This window comes from Mixophyes fleayi, chromosome 4, assembly GCF_038048845.1.
Source record: "Mixophyes fleayi isolate aMixFle1 chromosome 4, aMixFle1.hap1, whole genome shotgun sequence".
In the NCBI taxonomy this organism is placed as follows: domain Eukaryota; kingdom Metazoa; phylum Chordata; class Amphibia; order Anura; family Limnodynastidae; genus Mixophyes; species Mixophyes fleayi.
In genome coordinates this window covers 183,570,067-183,585,410 of record NC_134405.1, presented here as the reverse complement: position 1 = coordinate 183,585,410, position 15,344 = coordinate 183,570,067, and the positions used below count along the sequence as shown (strand labels likewise).

The 15,344-nt window shown below is 39.9% G+C and overlaps 1 protein-coding gene across 1 annotated transcript in view; it reads left to right on the top strand.

Annotated features, from left to right (window-relative positions):
• Positions 1–15,344, top strand: part of CPED1 (cadherin like and PC-esterase domain containing 1) — a 270,907-nt gene that overhangs the window by 229,263 nt on the left and 26,300 nt on the right. The window contains exons 18-20 of the mRNA XM_075208962.1: positions 3,836–4,056; positions 5,766–5,867; positions 8,644–8,731. Of these exons, the coding sequence (XP_075065063.1) occupies positions 3,836–4,056; positions 5,766–5,867; positions 8,644–8,731 (411 nt within the window). The remainder of the gene's footprint in view (positions 1–3,835; positions 4,057–5,765; positions 5,868–8,643; positions 8,732–15,344) is intronic.

Genomic DNA, 15,344 nt, shown 5'->3' with positions numbered 1-15,344 from the left:
ACTACTATATTGAATTAAAATATTTCAATTTTCTCCTAATATGCTCATTCATGTAACTCCTGACAGTAAGAGTACAGCTTGAGTACCCAAATTGACACTTTTTTTCAAATACACTGGTTTAGATCTGCAAATCTATATGCATTGTGCCTTACTTGCATAAAACTATCACCTCTATATATCAAAGGGTATCATGAATATTAGAGCTTTCCACCATCTACAGGTAGTGTATGTTTCATGTAGCTAAAAAGCTCCACAGCAGTATGTAAATAATGAATATCTTCAGAATTCTAGTAAAATGCAGGGCCTCATAGACCATAAAGAGTGAATAGGGGGCGCAATTATTGTGTTAAAATGCAAAACATATTTAGGAAACCAGAATTAACTTTATGGCTGTTGCATTCACTGAAGGTCATTGATGAAATGCAAAGCAGCTAAGATGCAACACTAAGGGGTAAATGTATCAAGCTGAGAGTTTTCCGGCGGGTTTAAAAAGCCAATCAGATTCTAGCTATTATTAATTAGTACATTCTACAAAATGACAGCTAGAATCTGATTGGTTGCTATAGGCAACATCTCCACTTTTCAAACCCGCCGGAAAACTCTCAGTTTGATACATTTACCCCCAAATCCGCTTTGGTGGTGCTGTACCCTCGATTTGTGCAGGTGCTCCTGGATGCTGCACCAAACTGCAAGGGTATATGAACTAAGTTGTGAGAGAGCACAGTTGTTGGAGGGAAGGCATTCCCTGTTAAGTATGGAGTACCAGTGGGACTAGTTTTGCAGAGCAGTACAAAAATGAGATTACATTTTGTGGAGCAAGATTACTGAACTGGGATAGTCCTATACTCTTAATATGACACATTTTGCACCTTCCAGTTGTATGTCCAGGGAGAAATACATTTCTAGACGCACTTTGGCCAGTGTATGAAAAAAGACTTTGACCATAGCTTCTAATAGTCTTACATGCAATAAGATCACTTCTGGGGTAAATATACTAAACTGTGCATTTGAAAGAGTAGAGATGTTGCCTATAGCAACCAATCAGATTCTAGTTATCATTTATTTAGTACATTCTGCAAAATGACAGCTAGAATCTGATTGGTTGCTATAGGCAGCATCTCCACTTTTTCAAACCCGCAGTTTAGCAAATATAGCGCCTGATGTCCATTCACTCTTGTCATTCATTTAGGAGGGAAACTGAAAAGTTTTATTTAATAAAATAGGTGGTTCTAAAATGTCGGGAAGCTGGACATTTGTACTTTTGCACAGCAAAAGTCGTGGGGTTTTTCCACCTCCCAGAAAAACCTAGGTGCACTTATAATTTGCACAGTTGTCTCCCAAGAGCAGAGAGTAGCCTTGCACCATGAAGTGAACTGGGCAAACCATTAGGTATATTGTGGTGTGAATCGAGTGTAAATGAGGTCCATTTGTTACGTTTATTAGTGTATATTGTGTTATTCTTTAGAGAATAGCACAATATACTTTTCATGGTGTGCACCGTCTAACTGTAAACAAGCCATAGAGTATGCCAGGCCCAGGTCCAGCCCTGGGAGTAAGCAAAAACATAAGATGACTGGTGGAAATAAATTGGCTAAGATTAACTCACCTAGTTAGAAGGTGAATTAACTTATATTCAAAATGCCCACATATAGTTGTTGGTGGATTATTCATATTTTGTGACTCCACAGATCACTTTGTAAGACACTGACAGAAATCTAACAAAGACGAAGCAACCCACACTCAGAATATCACAGACTGAAGTGACATTTTTTATTCTATTTTTCAGACTTCATAATAACAATTTGTCACAGCCAACAGATCACTAATGTAGCTTAGCCCTTAGGCCTCATCAGGGCCCTCTTAACAACTTCTTGGGCCCCCGGGCACAGCAGTGCACCGGGGCCCCTATATACACATATATATATATATAAAAAAAAATATTATATATATGGGCCCTGCAGGGGGGCCCGTCGGAGGCAGCAAAGAAAAAAAAAAAACCTGGAAAAAAAAAAAGACAAAAAGACCTGGGCCTCATTCAGACAAGTGGTATTTAAGTGGTATGAAAAAAGCTTACACACATTAGACCTAAATGGTCCACTCTGTGCCCTTAACATACCTACTTTCTTGTCTTGAGATTCCCCTGCAAACCAGAAATGTAAATAGGTTTGCAGGGTGGTGAAAGAGATCTGAAGAGGCAAAGTGTACAGAAATGTAAATGCCACATGAAAATCTAACATATAACCACATTAGAAGTACCCCTTTCAATAAACGTAATGTTTCTCTTTTTTGTTTGTTTTTATAAGCTACACAATCTGGAAAAGACCATTTTTAAAACTGAATTTGTTAGGAAAAAGTCACTGTCCGAGTTGCACTGACCAGCAGAATCTCAGGGCTGATTTCCCATTACATTAAGAGCGTTATTTTGAGTTTGAAGTAAATCCAACTGGAAAGTGCAATTTTGTACCTTGGCAAAACCATGTTGTGTTGCAGAGGGGTGGTGGGGGGGGGCTAAATATAAAATGTGCAGACAAATGTGCCCTTTTAGCTTGATTTGCTCCTAAGTTTAAATGGGGCCCTAAATTTTTAACTCTTTTCATTTCCAGATTACTCATGTCAGATGAAACATAGCATTCAAAAGTAGTTCTTTTAATGTGAAAATCAATTCCATTTTGTACTAATTGGTTAATGAGCCACATGTGCTTATGTTTATCAAAGAAACTAAAAATTACGGTAGAAAAGAACATAAACAGGGAAACGTGAAACATAATGTGTATTCATCCAATGAAAGTAATGAGCAAATCGCAGATAACAATTTTTAATATTTAACAATGCTTCAGTAATATCAGTCTGCTTCATTAGCTCCACTTCCGTATAGGTCTATTACTCTATCTCACTTCCGTACAGGTCTATTACTCTATCTTTATGTTCCTATATAATTGCTCTGAGAGAGTAGGAGTAGGTCACGATTTCACACAATGTCTTTATCTTCATTCTTATTCCTCTCTGTAGTAAAACACTAGAGAAAATGTGTCATTTGTTTTGTTAATTTTCCCCACTTGTAAGGCTGTAAAATGGATTGTTACAATTATTAGTATGTAATAAAAATTACTATAGTACAGATTGTAATATCTCTTTTTATACTGATCTGAAAGAAAAATCACTTCCAAGTCCAAAAGCATGTGATTCACCATAATGTGATGGAACATGATGGCGTCCGGAGAGCAGGTTATGCAATTAACCCTTTCAGCATGAAATAAAATGCATATTTGAGTGTAGGACGTAAAAGGTTTAACACTCTATTTTTACAAACAAATTTAAAGAAGATCAGTGATCACAGGCACTACCATTAATAGAACTTTACTTTATCTGATTATCAGAACTCGTTAGACTTATTATTTTTATTTTGATTAAAGTTTTTTACATTCTAGGTTAAACTACACAACATTTTCCCTATTTTGCATACATGTGACTCTATGTCACCATCTAAAACTACTATCCAACCTTTTCTATTTATTAGAGCACAAGGCACTATTTATACAGCCTCTAGTCACACTTAAGTCAGAGATCAATATTACACAAATGTCGTGTTCAATTACTTATAGTAAATAATATGGACATTCTTTTTAGATCTCAATATACATAATCTTTGATGCTTCCAACTTTTATATTGATGTTCATTTGATTTTACTGATATATCTGAATATTATTTAGTAATAGCAATACCAATATTATAATTCTTACTTATCTGGGTATAATATATACTGCATGTGATATCAATACATATACAATAACAAAACAGGGCTAATTATGTATACAACTGTTTGTTTTTGATCAGATTATTTTTATTGGAGACTCCACCAACAGAGGAATGATGTATTATCTGATAGAGCGAGTAAATGGAACACTAACAGAGTGGCAGAAGACTCATGACATGAAATTTTATAATAACATAAATTATGGAAGGACAAGTATTAGTTACTCTTACTACCCACAATTTTGGATTGATATCAGACAACGGCCGACCTTTGAAAAAGCACTTGAACATCTCATTGCAAGGTATATAGAGCCACCTATTACAGCACTGGTTTTGTAATGAGCATGTTTCCAGTCTTACTTCTAGAATGTAAGCTCTTACGAGCAGGCCCCTCTCAACCCTATGCCTCATGTCATTTGTTCTTATGAAATTTGTCTAGTACTAGTATGGTTCTTACTTGTGATTTGTATGCTGACTGTCCGGCGATGCAGAGTTTGAGGCGCCTTACAAATAAACGATGATGATGATGGTATTACATAAAATTGTGAAAATTAATTATACATACAAAGTACTTCATGATACATGTGTTGAAGAAATGTTTTAGTAAACTGATGTCCTCAATATGAATATCTCTATTGATTCCTGATAAGGAACATAGTTATACTAGAGCACTATTTAAATGGATGAAACTGTAAATAATATACAGTGAAAATAAAACCTATGTTGTTTGATTTATTGTTTTAGCGCTCATTATTATTTCTAGAACAATACTAAAAGTTAGCGTAGAGGGGCCTGATTCATCAAGGGATGCAAAGTGAAAGCAATTTTGATTTTTTTAAAAAATGGATGGAAAATGCAAGCAGGTACACCCCTGTTCAACAATAGGAGAATCTCAAGAAACGTTTCTAGTTGAATACGAGTATAAATACATTCTTCCTATAGGACAGCTGCCGTATGCACACACCACACTGCAGGATATCACAATACATATGTATATATAAAGTCCCATCAGAAAGCACAGAAATAAAATAAAATAATTAAATACATAAACACCTGTTATTAATATAATCATTAATGGAAAAACATTAAAAAAGAAAGTATTTTTTTCCAATTTTATTTTTCATGAAATACATTTATCAGGATGTTATTAATGCCTACTGCACATAAAAGGCATTTTTACAGTTGCTCTGCATTGCAAACAAATGTTCTAGCATGCGACGGTCATCACTATCAGTCGGCACTTACACCTGCCCTGTAGCTGGCAAAAGAAATATGGCAAAAAAACACCCAATTGAGAGATGCCAAGAGATTGAATAGAATATTGACTACGTGAATACGCCCCTTCCTCTACCCGTTCCGCTCTTGAAATTGTAGGCTGTCAGAAGTGTCCTTTGCATTCAAAAATGACTTGCATACACTTGTTTTCACTGCCGTATAGTCTATTTTTGGGCATGCGCAGAGCAATTCTCACCCAATCTGTGCTCCTTCAAGCGGGCTCTTAAAACTCACCTGTTCCTTAAGGCCTACCAACCATCCACTTAACCTCTCACCTCTTCTGGTTCTCCCCTGCCCCCTTTCTCTCTCCCCGTTGCTTCACTGGCTCCCTTATGTACCTGATTCTGTTTACCCTCCCTTAGGATGTAAGCTCGTATGAGCAGGGCCCATCTTCCCTCCTGTCTCCATACCTGTTCTTCCGCTCCGTCTCTACTGTATCTGCCTGCCTGGAGTTTCTGAAGTACTGGTACTTTGTGTTTATTGTTCTGTACTGTCTTACCCTGTATAGTCTACTGTTTGTACCATGTACGGCGCTGCGGAAACCTTGTGGCGCCTTACAAATAAACGATAATAATAATAATAATTTAATGCAAAATGCGGCATGTTTCGGCATTTATGTTCCTTAATGAAACAGGCATGATTTATTATTCATAGAAAATCTACATTATTATTAGTAATGAAGGTCTAGTGATATTTTCAGCAACCCTGTTTAACTGGTCACTATTCTTGGTTTTAGATCTCGTCCTCTTAAGAACACAAATCAGACCATACTGGTTGTAGGTGGAGTTCAGTGGCTTAACTCAGATCACTTGGAGATTATTCACAAAGTGTTGAACAGGTAATACTCACATTAAATGTGTTGATATTGGACAATGCTGGCTTTTGTTCATTTGAATTCAGAAAACCCTCTAAAACTTTACCATTTAATAAATTACAGTGGTTTTGTTAATCCATTGTAATACTGGCAAATGGAAAATACACAGTGAATGTCATATGAGAATAGTTCTAAATTTAACTTATTAACTAAAATGTAAACATGTTATCCAGTATTGCATTATTGTTAGTAATGAAGACACCAGTAATGTAACATAGCGCAGGTAAAGACTTTTCAGGACTTCATAACATAAACAAAAAAAGCAAGTGGTAATATAACCCCCACATATACAGGTACAATATACAATTCTAAATGAGTTCCTTTGTGTGTGTTATACCATACATCATTTGGTCAAATTCAATTCAAACATTCATATACCAAAATATGAATGTTTTTGATGAATGTATTGTTAGTAAAATGTTTTATTTATTAATGACTAACTACAGACTAATATTATAATATATTTAGTTTAACAGTAATCATGTAGGTGAAGTCTGCATATTATAATGTGGCTGGTTGTGAGAGCAGAAACCCTGTAATTAGAGACTCTAGTAATGCTAATAAGCAGTCTACAGAAATGTCAGTCAAGTTGCTGATCTTGGAATGTGTCACATGCTAAACGCTGGAGAGGGAGACTGATTGGAAAATACTGCAATCAGTAGAGCACACACAGGAAATACCCAAGTGCCAGTCAGATTTGGTTTTAATGTTGCAACATAGTTGGTGGTGGTTTTTTTCTTTGGACTTTTACTTATTAATATGCAGGGTCTCCATTAATGTGTTAATGTATGTTAATACATTCCTTTGGTGCAAGGCTATCATTTCTCCCTGGTCATTGCTGTGCCTTGTGAGGATATAAAAAAATAAGTTCAATGACCAGTGAAGTAAATGTTGATGTTATATAGGGTAATAATGGCTTTTGCAAGTTGTATAAGACTTTAAAACAGTTGTTGCTGCAATTGACTATGGCAAGAGTGCATATTATGTTCATACTTTCAATCTGGTTAAAACGGATGTGCAGATTAGTGGACAGGGTTAAAAGAAACACTAGCTAAGAAGAGCATTATAATATTAATAGCTGAACAGAGTATTTCAGCTCAACCAAGGCCTACTTGTCTATAAATAAGCAGGTTTCTAGAAATTTAGACTTGGAAAACATGAGCAATTGTGGTATCAAATGTGCAGCTAAATGGAAGTTTATACATTCATCTTGTTGCCTTTACATTAAACAATTATCTGTATCTGTGGCCGGTTGTAAGTGAGCAATCCAACTGCACAACTCCCAACTTTAAAGTGCTGGAAATTGGCACAGGGGATGTTCATGTCACAAAGGAGCACAAACCAGTGGCAGATACTCGTGGCACCAGTTATCCACTGCCCTGCTATGCAGTGCAGCTGTGAACAGGAGATACATCTCTCAACCTCTTGCCCCCAGGACAAAGATATCCCGGTCAGGACAGAGCCTTCAAATCAGGACTGTCCTGCCTAAATGCATACAATTGAGAGGTATGCGATTGCAGCAAGACTCATTTTCAAACCCCATGATTGGGGCCCTCATCTTCCTCCAACTACAGAATTTGCAGTTGGGGAACTGTGATTGGATGCACTTTCTTTTATTCCAAAATCAATTTCTGTTCTCTGCAGGCATTAGGAGGTAATACTGTGTATTGTTGTCAGGGGGAGGCAGCAATGTGTATACTGCTGTTAGGAGGAGGCAGTACTCTGTATGCTGCTGTTAGGAGGAGGCAATATTGTGTATAATGCGGTTAGGAGGAAGCAAGAATGTGTATACTGCATGCATCAGGAGACAAAACTGTGTATACTGCTGTTAGGAAGAGGCAGTACTGTGTATACTGCATGCATCAGGAGGCAATACTGTGTATACTGCTGCTAGGAGGAGGCAATACTGTGTATACTGCTGCTAGGAGGAGGCAATACTGTGTATACTGCTGTCAGAAGGAAGCAAGAATGTGTATACTGCATGCATCAGGAGGCAATACTTTGTATACTGCTGTCAGAACAAAGCAAGAATATGTATACTGCATGCATCAGGAGACAATACTGTGTATACTGCTGTCAGGAGGAGGCAATACTGTGTGTACAATATACTGTTGTTAGGAGGAAGCAATACTGTATAAACTGCAGGTGTAGTGGGTACTAGTGTATATGCAGGCCTGGTACATATTATAAATGAATATGAAGAATGTTCTTTACACTAGTATGGAACATGTGCTGTATACTGTTAGGGCATGTACTGTGTTCCGGCATGTACAGTGTACTGTATACTGGTATAGGACATATGGTATACATTTATGGAGCTATGGAAGTGGGAACAATGCTGCCTCTGAATTTCTTATGTGTCCAGTTTTAAATGTCTCGTTAGTCAACCTTGCATGCTGGGCATTGGACTTTACTGTGCAAAATCTTGTTTTTCTTTTTTTTTTGTTTCATCTTATATGATGAATCAATTAATGAAAGAAATTGGTGTACACAATGCTGCCCTATGAGTGGTACTTCTTTTCTATGTATAAAGGGAGCCCATGTAGAGTATCAGAAGCCCCACAGCATGAGAACATTTTGCAGCATGTAAGCTACAGCCGACACTGACTTCAATTAGCTTCTTTCCCATGATGAGTAGACCCCATGCTCTTTCTTTTTATGTAAAAAGCACAAATGCAGAAAATGACTTTGGTGGAATAATATCTAACATTACTCAATAAATTGTCTTCTGTTTTCTTAGGGAAAATCTATTGGATATATTGGTAATAATAAAGACTATAGGGATGGGATTCCATCTACCAGTGCATGGTATTCGCTCATTATCAGCTGTAAGTATGAAATATTATGTATTACAATGATATCATCAATTTGCCATGTTAAAAAGACTGCAGGGCTGAGAACATGCATGCAGACTGTTCAGATAATTCTGCAATATAATTTTGATTGATTCGTTGAATATTTGGACTCTTCACATACAGATTCATATAAGCAGAACTAGGTCAGAACTAACCAGATTGTTTGATCCAATCATATTATGTGTGGTCAGCTATAGTACTTCTTCCTACCCAGAAGTCATCAGGGATCACAAAGTACTACAAGAGAACTGGCTCTGTGGCAGCTTTGCTGATTAATATTGTTGTAATATCTCTAGCTGAAAAGCAGGGAATACTATATAAAGATTTGATGACCTTTACCTGTACCATAGTTATTTATTAATATTGGGCACACATTGAAAAAGGAACACAAGTGCAATCAATGAGCAATTCAATTCTGCAACTGTACATATATAACTGAAAACCAGTGACTGATCTTTTGCTTATGAGCAAAAAAGCCTGAATATAAAGTGCCCAAAACACACACCTCTAATGTGTAGAATGTGTAGACAAGGATCAGGCCACATTTAGGTAACATTGACAGCTTCTGTATATATTTATAAGTTGTGTCACATATGCATAGATGGAAACTTCTCCCCTAGAGATTTCAGTAATGTATTACACTTGCTGAACAGAGGCATTGATTGATATTAAAGTAATTAACACCAATATAGGTCCTGAATTATTCAATACCTGCTACGATTACCTCAAACCCCACACTAGTTGGTGTTATCTACTTTGATATGATTCCTTTCCTGTGTTCAGTTAATATAAGCGCTAAGATGTTCAGACATATGCCATATAGACATAAGGAAACAATTATTCAGATGTCAATCTAGTATATATTGCATATGGATAAATACTTTGTACTACTGATCCAGTCTTTAAGGTGCCATAGCGAAACAACATGTCTTACCATTAAAACATTTAAGCCATCATCCCTAGATACAGCCTCACGTTTATCTTTAAACCATCAAATAAGGATGTGTTTATTTGAGCGTGTGCATAGAAAAGAGAATTTATACTCTGTGAAGGCCTTTTCTATTATAAAGTACAAGATGTAGGACCTTCCTGACTTTTATATTATATTTTAGGCTACTGCTAAATTTGATGGGTCAAGCTAGTTTACATACTGCAAACAGAGACAGGAAAGGTAACAGATATATATTTATATATTAAAAAAGCAAGCATGACACATAGGTAGGTATGTATTTATAATAAATAAATGATTGAATTAAAAAACATTGATTTTGGGATACAGGTACACTTTAATAACCCATCGAATGCTTGTAACACTCTTAGGGGCATATTCAATTGTTGGCGTTATAGCCAAAATTAATGCACCGCGCACACTATTACCGTCATTACGGTACTTTTCTCTCTGGATTTCTGAGCCGCGAGCTGAAATCCAGCTTACTATTACCGTAATACGGGTAATTGTTTTTCCGCGGCGGAAACCGCTGATAATTGAATATGCCCCTTAGTCTTCAAGAAAATGACCAGTCACTGAATAACATGTAAGATCTTGAGAACAGTTTTCAAGGAGTTCACTTATCCTTAGTCTGTATATTTAAATCAATGGCATGCCCATTTAAAGCTGCACTATCACCTAAATAAAATATTTAGGTGATAGTGCACATACAACATGCAACATGCAACATGCAGCGGCCTGTTGCATGTTGTATGTTGCAGCCATTTTCCCCTTTTAAAAGGTAATAAATCTTGTAATTTAATTATTTTACTTTGTCAATAAACAAACATTTTGAATCAAGAAACCCATCCAAATTATTCCAAAATATGGGCAAGTGGCCCATATTTTTAGGCGCCATCATTTTAGAAATATTAGCTATAAACCTTTCCAAAAGCTATGATTTAATTACCTAAGAATTCTGGAATAGATTACGATACCACAGGATCCACAGCTAGACTGAATTATAAGGAGTACAATCTTATTTAGGGTCAGCATAGAAAGACATTTCAGATAATTAATCAGATATATAGTAAAGGGAAGTTACGGGATACACAAGAAACCGGACCAATCCATCTCTTCTTCCCCATCCATCATTGTGTTTCTTTCATTTATCGCCTCCCTGGCCCCACTTCCCTTTTTCTTGACAACTTTGCAGACTGACTTCCCCCCTACCTTTCCTCTGAACTCCCATCCATTATACTAGGTGACTTTAACATCCCTATTGACAACCCCCCACACCCTGTTTCCATTAAACTTCTTGCTCTTTCTTCTTCCTTTGACCTCACTCAGTGGACCTCATCCCTTGTCTTCTCTCATCAATGTGTTCTCTCAGACTACTTTAACTCTCCCGTCCCGCTCTCTGACTACCGTCTCCTTTCCCTCACTCTATCATCTTCCCCTGCAACCCCCCTGCCTAAATCTACCCTTACTAGATGCAATCTTGATGTTCTAGACCCTACTTCATTCTCCTCCTCTCTCTTCTCTTCCCACCCTGGTCTGCCCTGACCAGGCGACCTCTCTCTACAACCACTTCCTCACCACTGTCCTGGATGAGCATGCCCACACTCATTCTGTCTGCCATCACTGCTTGCTATCCATTCTTTGGCACTCCAAACTCACTTCAAAAATGCACTTGTGCTGCTGAATGCTTCTGGAGGAAATCTTGCTTGCTAGCTGATTTCCTTAATTTTAAATGTATTCTCTCCTCCTACAGCTCCACCGTGTCCTTTGCCAAACAATCCTTCTTTAAGTCCCTCATTTCTTCTCAGTCCTCCAATCCCCGCTGCCTCTTTATCATCAACTCCCCCCCTCCTCCTATCCCGCTCTCCCTCTCCGCTACTGACTTTGCCTCCTTTTTCTTCTCCAAAGTTGAGGCTATCAGACTCAACATCTTCTCCTCGCATCCCATTCCTTCCACCCTCATCAATCCACCTTCATCTAATTACCAACTCTTGTGCTCCTTCCGCCCTACTTTGGGTGAAGAAGTCCTCTCCCCCGCCTACCTGCCACCTGGATCCCATTCCTTAACACCTCATTTGTTCCCTCTCCCCCACTGCTTGCACACCTCTTCAATCTGTCACTCTTTGCTGGCATTGTCCCCTCTTCTTTTAAACATGAACTTATCTCCCTAATTCTTAAGAAAGCCAAACTTGACCCCACCTATCTAGCTAAATGCCGCTCCATTTAATTTTTCCCCTATGCTCCTGAATTACTTAAGTGGGTTGTCTGCAGCCGCCTCACCAGGCACCACTCCGACAACTCCCTCCTTGACCCTCTCCAATCCGGCTTTCACCCCCTCCACTCCACTGAAACTGTTCTGGGAAAAGCTACTATCGACCTTCTCTCAGCTAAATCCAGGGGTCACTTCTCTCTGCTCATCCTCCTGGACCTGTCACGGGCACTAGGAGTCTTTACCCAGGGATCACCAGGTGATAGGCTTACCAGAGCAGTATAGGTGGTAATATGGTACTCTGGTAGCAGGGTGATCACGGAACAGGAAATAGCAGATGATGAGATGCTCAGGAAAGTCTATGACTAGCAGCACTGGCAATATGGAGGTAGTAATACACGAGGAACTGTATGGACAAAGGACACGTGAAGGTAGTCAGTGGTCTGCGGTAGCAAGTTGTACCACTGCTATAGTGAGGAGGAATGTCCAACAGAAACGAGGAGGTGATGAGAGTCAGCGGTCTGCGGATAGCAAGTTGTACCGCTGTCTGAGTGAAGGAATGGAATCCAAGTGGAGGTATCTGGGGAGTCAGTGGTCTGCGTTAGCAAGTTGTACCACTGCTATGTGAGAGGATACTGGAACAGGTGAAACTGTAAACAGGAGTCAGTGGTCTGCCACTAGCAAGTTGTACTACTGAATATATATGTGAGGAGGTGCACGGGGAGAGACTGCAACACAATATATACACGGGCACCTTGACTTTGATCCACAGTAATATGCACAATATAAATGTATAAATGACTGAACAACACTGCCAATATAGAAAGTCTCTTGAAGCAATCCGGCATGAGATAACACAGTCAATGATGGCAGTAGAGTCAGCAGATAGTACACTCCAGAGGAGAACCAACACAGTCAATGATGGCAATAGACTCAGCGGATAGTACACCCCAGAGGAGAACCAACACAGTCCAGCAAGGTATGCAATACACAGCACAGTCAATGGGAAGTAGGCATACCGTGGTTCAGGAGAAGGCAGTCAGACAGGAGTGCAGAGATACCTGAAGGGCAGGAGGCCAGCAGGATACAAGGCCCTGGATGGGTGAAGCAGGGGTCTAGCAGGTGCAGCGCACAGGTAGGTAGACCAGCAGGGAACACAGGAAGGCGTGGAGAGCGGATCAGCAGTAGATGGATGAGTAGCGCTGAGAAGTAACAGCAGCGGGTCTCTGCGGGAACACGGAGGTAACCAATAGCAACCAGCAGGTGCAGTAACGATGGGACACCGGAGCAGAGTTGAACTGGAACAGATGATCACGGAGAGTAGCGGGTAGCAATAGTGGAGGCAGACTCAAGGAAACACGGGAGCGTTGACAAGGACTGAAGACTGAAGCGCACAGAGGCAGCGGATAGGAATCAGCCAAACAGTCACGATGAAACACAGACGGGTTGCAGGTTGAAGACTGTAGTGCACGGAGGCAGCGGATAGGAATCAGCTAGCAGTCACGATGATGAAACACAGACGAGTTGCAGGTTGAAGACTGTAGTGCACGGAGGCAGCGGATAGGAATCAGCTAGCAGTCACGATGATGAAACACAGACGAGTTGCAGGTTGAAGACTGTAGTGCACGGAGGCAGCGGATAGGAATCAGCTGGCAGTCACAATCATGAACAGGTGAGTGGATGTGGTTGAAGCCTGTAATGCACGGAGGCAGCGGATAGGCATCAGCTAACAGTCCCAATGATACATGGTAGAGTTGAAGTGATTAGAAGACTGTAGTGCACGGAGGCAGCGGATAGGAATCAGCTCACAGTCACGATGATACAGTAGATGGTAGAAGTGGTATGGGAACCACAGTAGCAGAAGTGGTTTGGAAACCACAGAGGTAGAAGTGGTTTGGAAACCACAGGAATCAGCTGGGCTGAATAAACGAGGAAACACAGGAACACCTTCAGAGACTCATGGGGAATGAGACTCCAAGATCAGGCAACGTGGTGTTGACCACAGGTGCTTAATATAGGGAGGTTGCCTGATCTGCCAATTAAGTTAAAGGAACATACACTGAAGGTTTGGAAAGGGCTGCGCATGCGCAGTCCCTCAGGATAGAGGACGTCCACGGTTCCTAATAGTCCGGGAAGAAGCACTCACAGTCCGGTGAGTGACAGTACCCCCCCTTTTAAAGGTGGGCACAGAACGCCTGGAACCGGGCTTGTCCGGATTTTTGGAATAAAACTTCTTCAGAAGGGCAGGAGCATTAAGATCTTCAGCTTTGATCCATGAACGCTCTTCAGGACCAAAGCCCTTCCAATGAACGAGGAAACGGAGAACTCCTCGCGAAATTTTTGCATCCAATACCTCAGTAATCTCGAAATCCTCCTCCTGATGAACTTGAACTGGCTGCGGTGCTGAGGAAGGAGTCGAGAAACGGTTGATGATAAGAGGTTTGAGCAAGGACACATGGAAGGCATTGGAGATCCGAAGATTCTTAGGAAGAAGAAGTTTAACACATACTGGATTGATAACTTGAATGATCCTATATGGACCAATAAAACGAGGGGCGAATTTCATAGATGGAACCTTCAAACGAATATTTTTGGTAGATAACCAGACACGATCTCCAATTTTTAGTGGTGGAATAGCCCGCCTCTTCTTATCTGCGAAAGACTTATATTTGTTAGATGTCTTCTTTAAACAGGTTTTGACCTGAGACCAGATATTTTTGAAGGTCTGACAAGCAGTCTCCACAGCAGGAACTTGGGTGGGCGGGAGGGCAGGAAATTCCGGAAAAGACGGATGGTGACCGTAGACCACAAAGAATGGAGTTTTGGATGATGACTCATGGTACATGTTGTTATGGGCGAATTCAGCCCAAGGGAGCAATTCTACCCAGTTGTCTTGGTTGGCTGAAGAGAACATCCTAATAAAAGTCTCAAGATCTTGATTGACTCGTTCCGTTTGTCCGTTAGATTGCGGATGGTAAGACGATGAGAGTGCTAATCGTATGCCCAAGGTTTTACAAAGGGCCCGCCAGAATCTGGAAACGAATTGTACTCCTCTATCTGACACAATCTCAGACGGACATCCATGGATGCGGAAGATTTCTTTAATGAAATGTTCAGCCAGAGTAGACGAGGAAGGTAAACCGGACAGAGGGACGAAATGAGCCATCTTCGAAAATCTGTCTACCACTACCCAAATAGTATTGTGATTCTTACTTGGTGGCAAATCAGTAACGAAATCCATACTAATATGGGTCCAAGGCTTGGACGGAATGGGTAGTGGTCGCAGCAACCCTGCTGGAGTTCTGCGGGAGGATTTGAACTGAGAACATAAATCACAGGAAGCAATAAACTCTTTGACGTCTCTCCTCATTGAAGGCCACCAGTAACTACGAGAGAGAATCTCAAAGGTCTTATGTTCACCGGCGTGT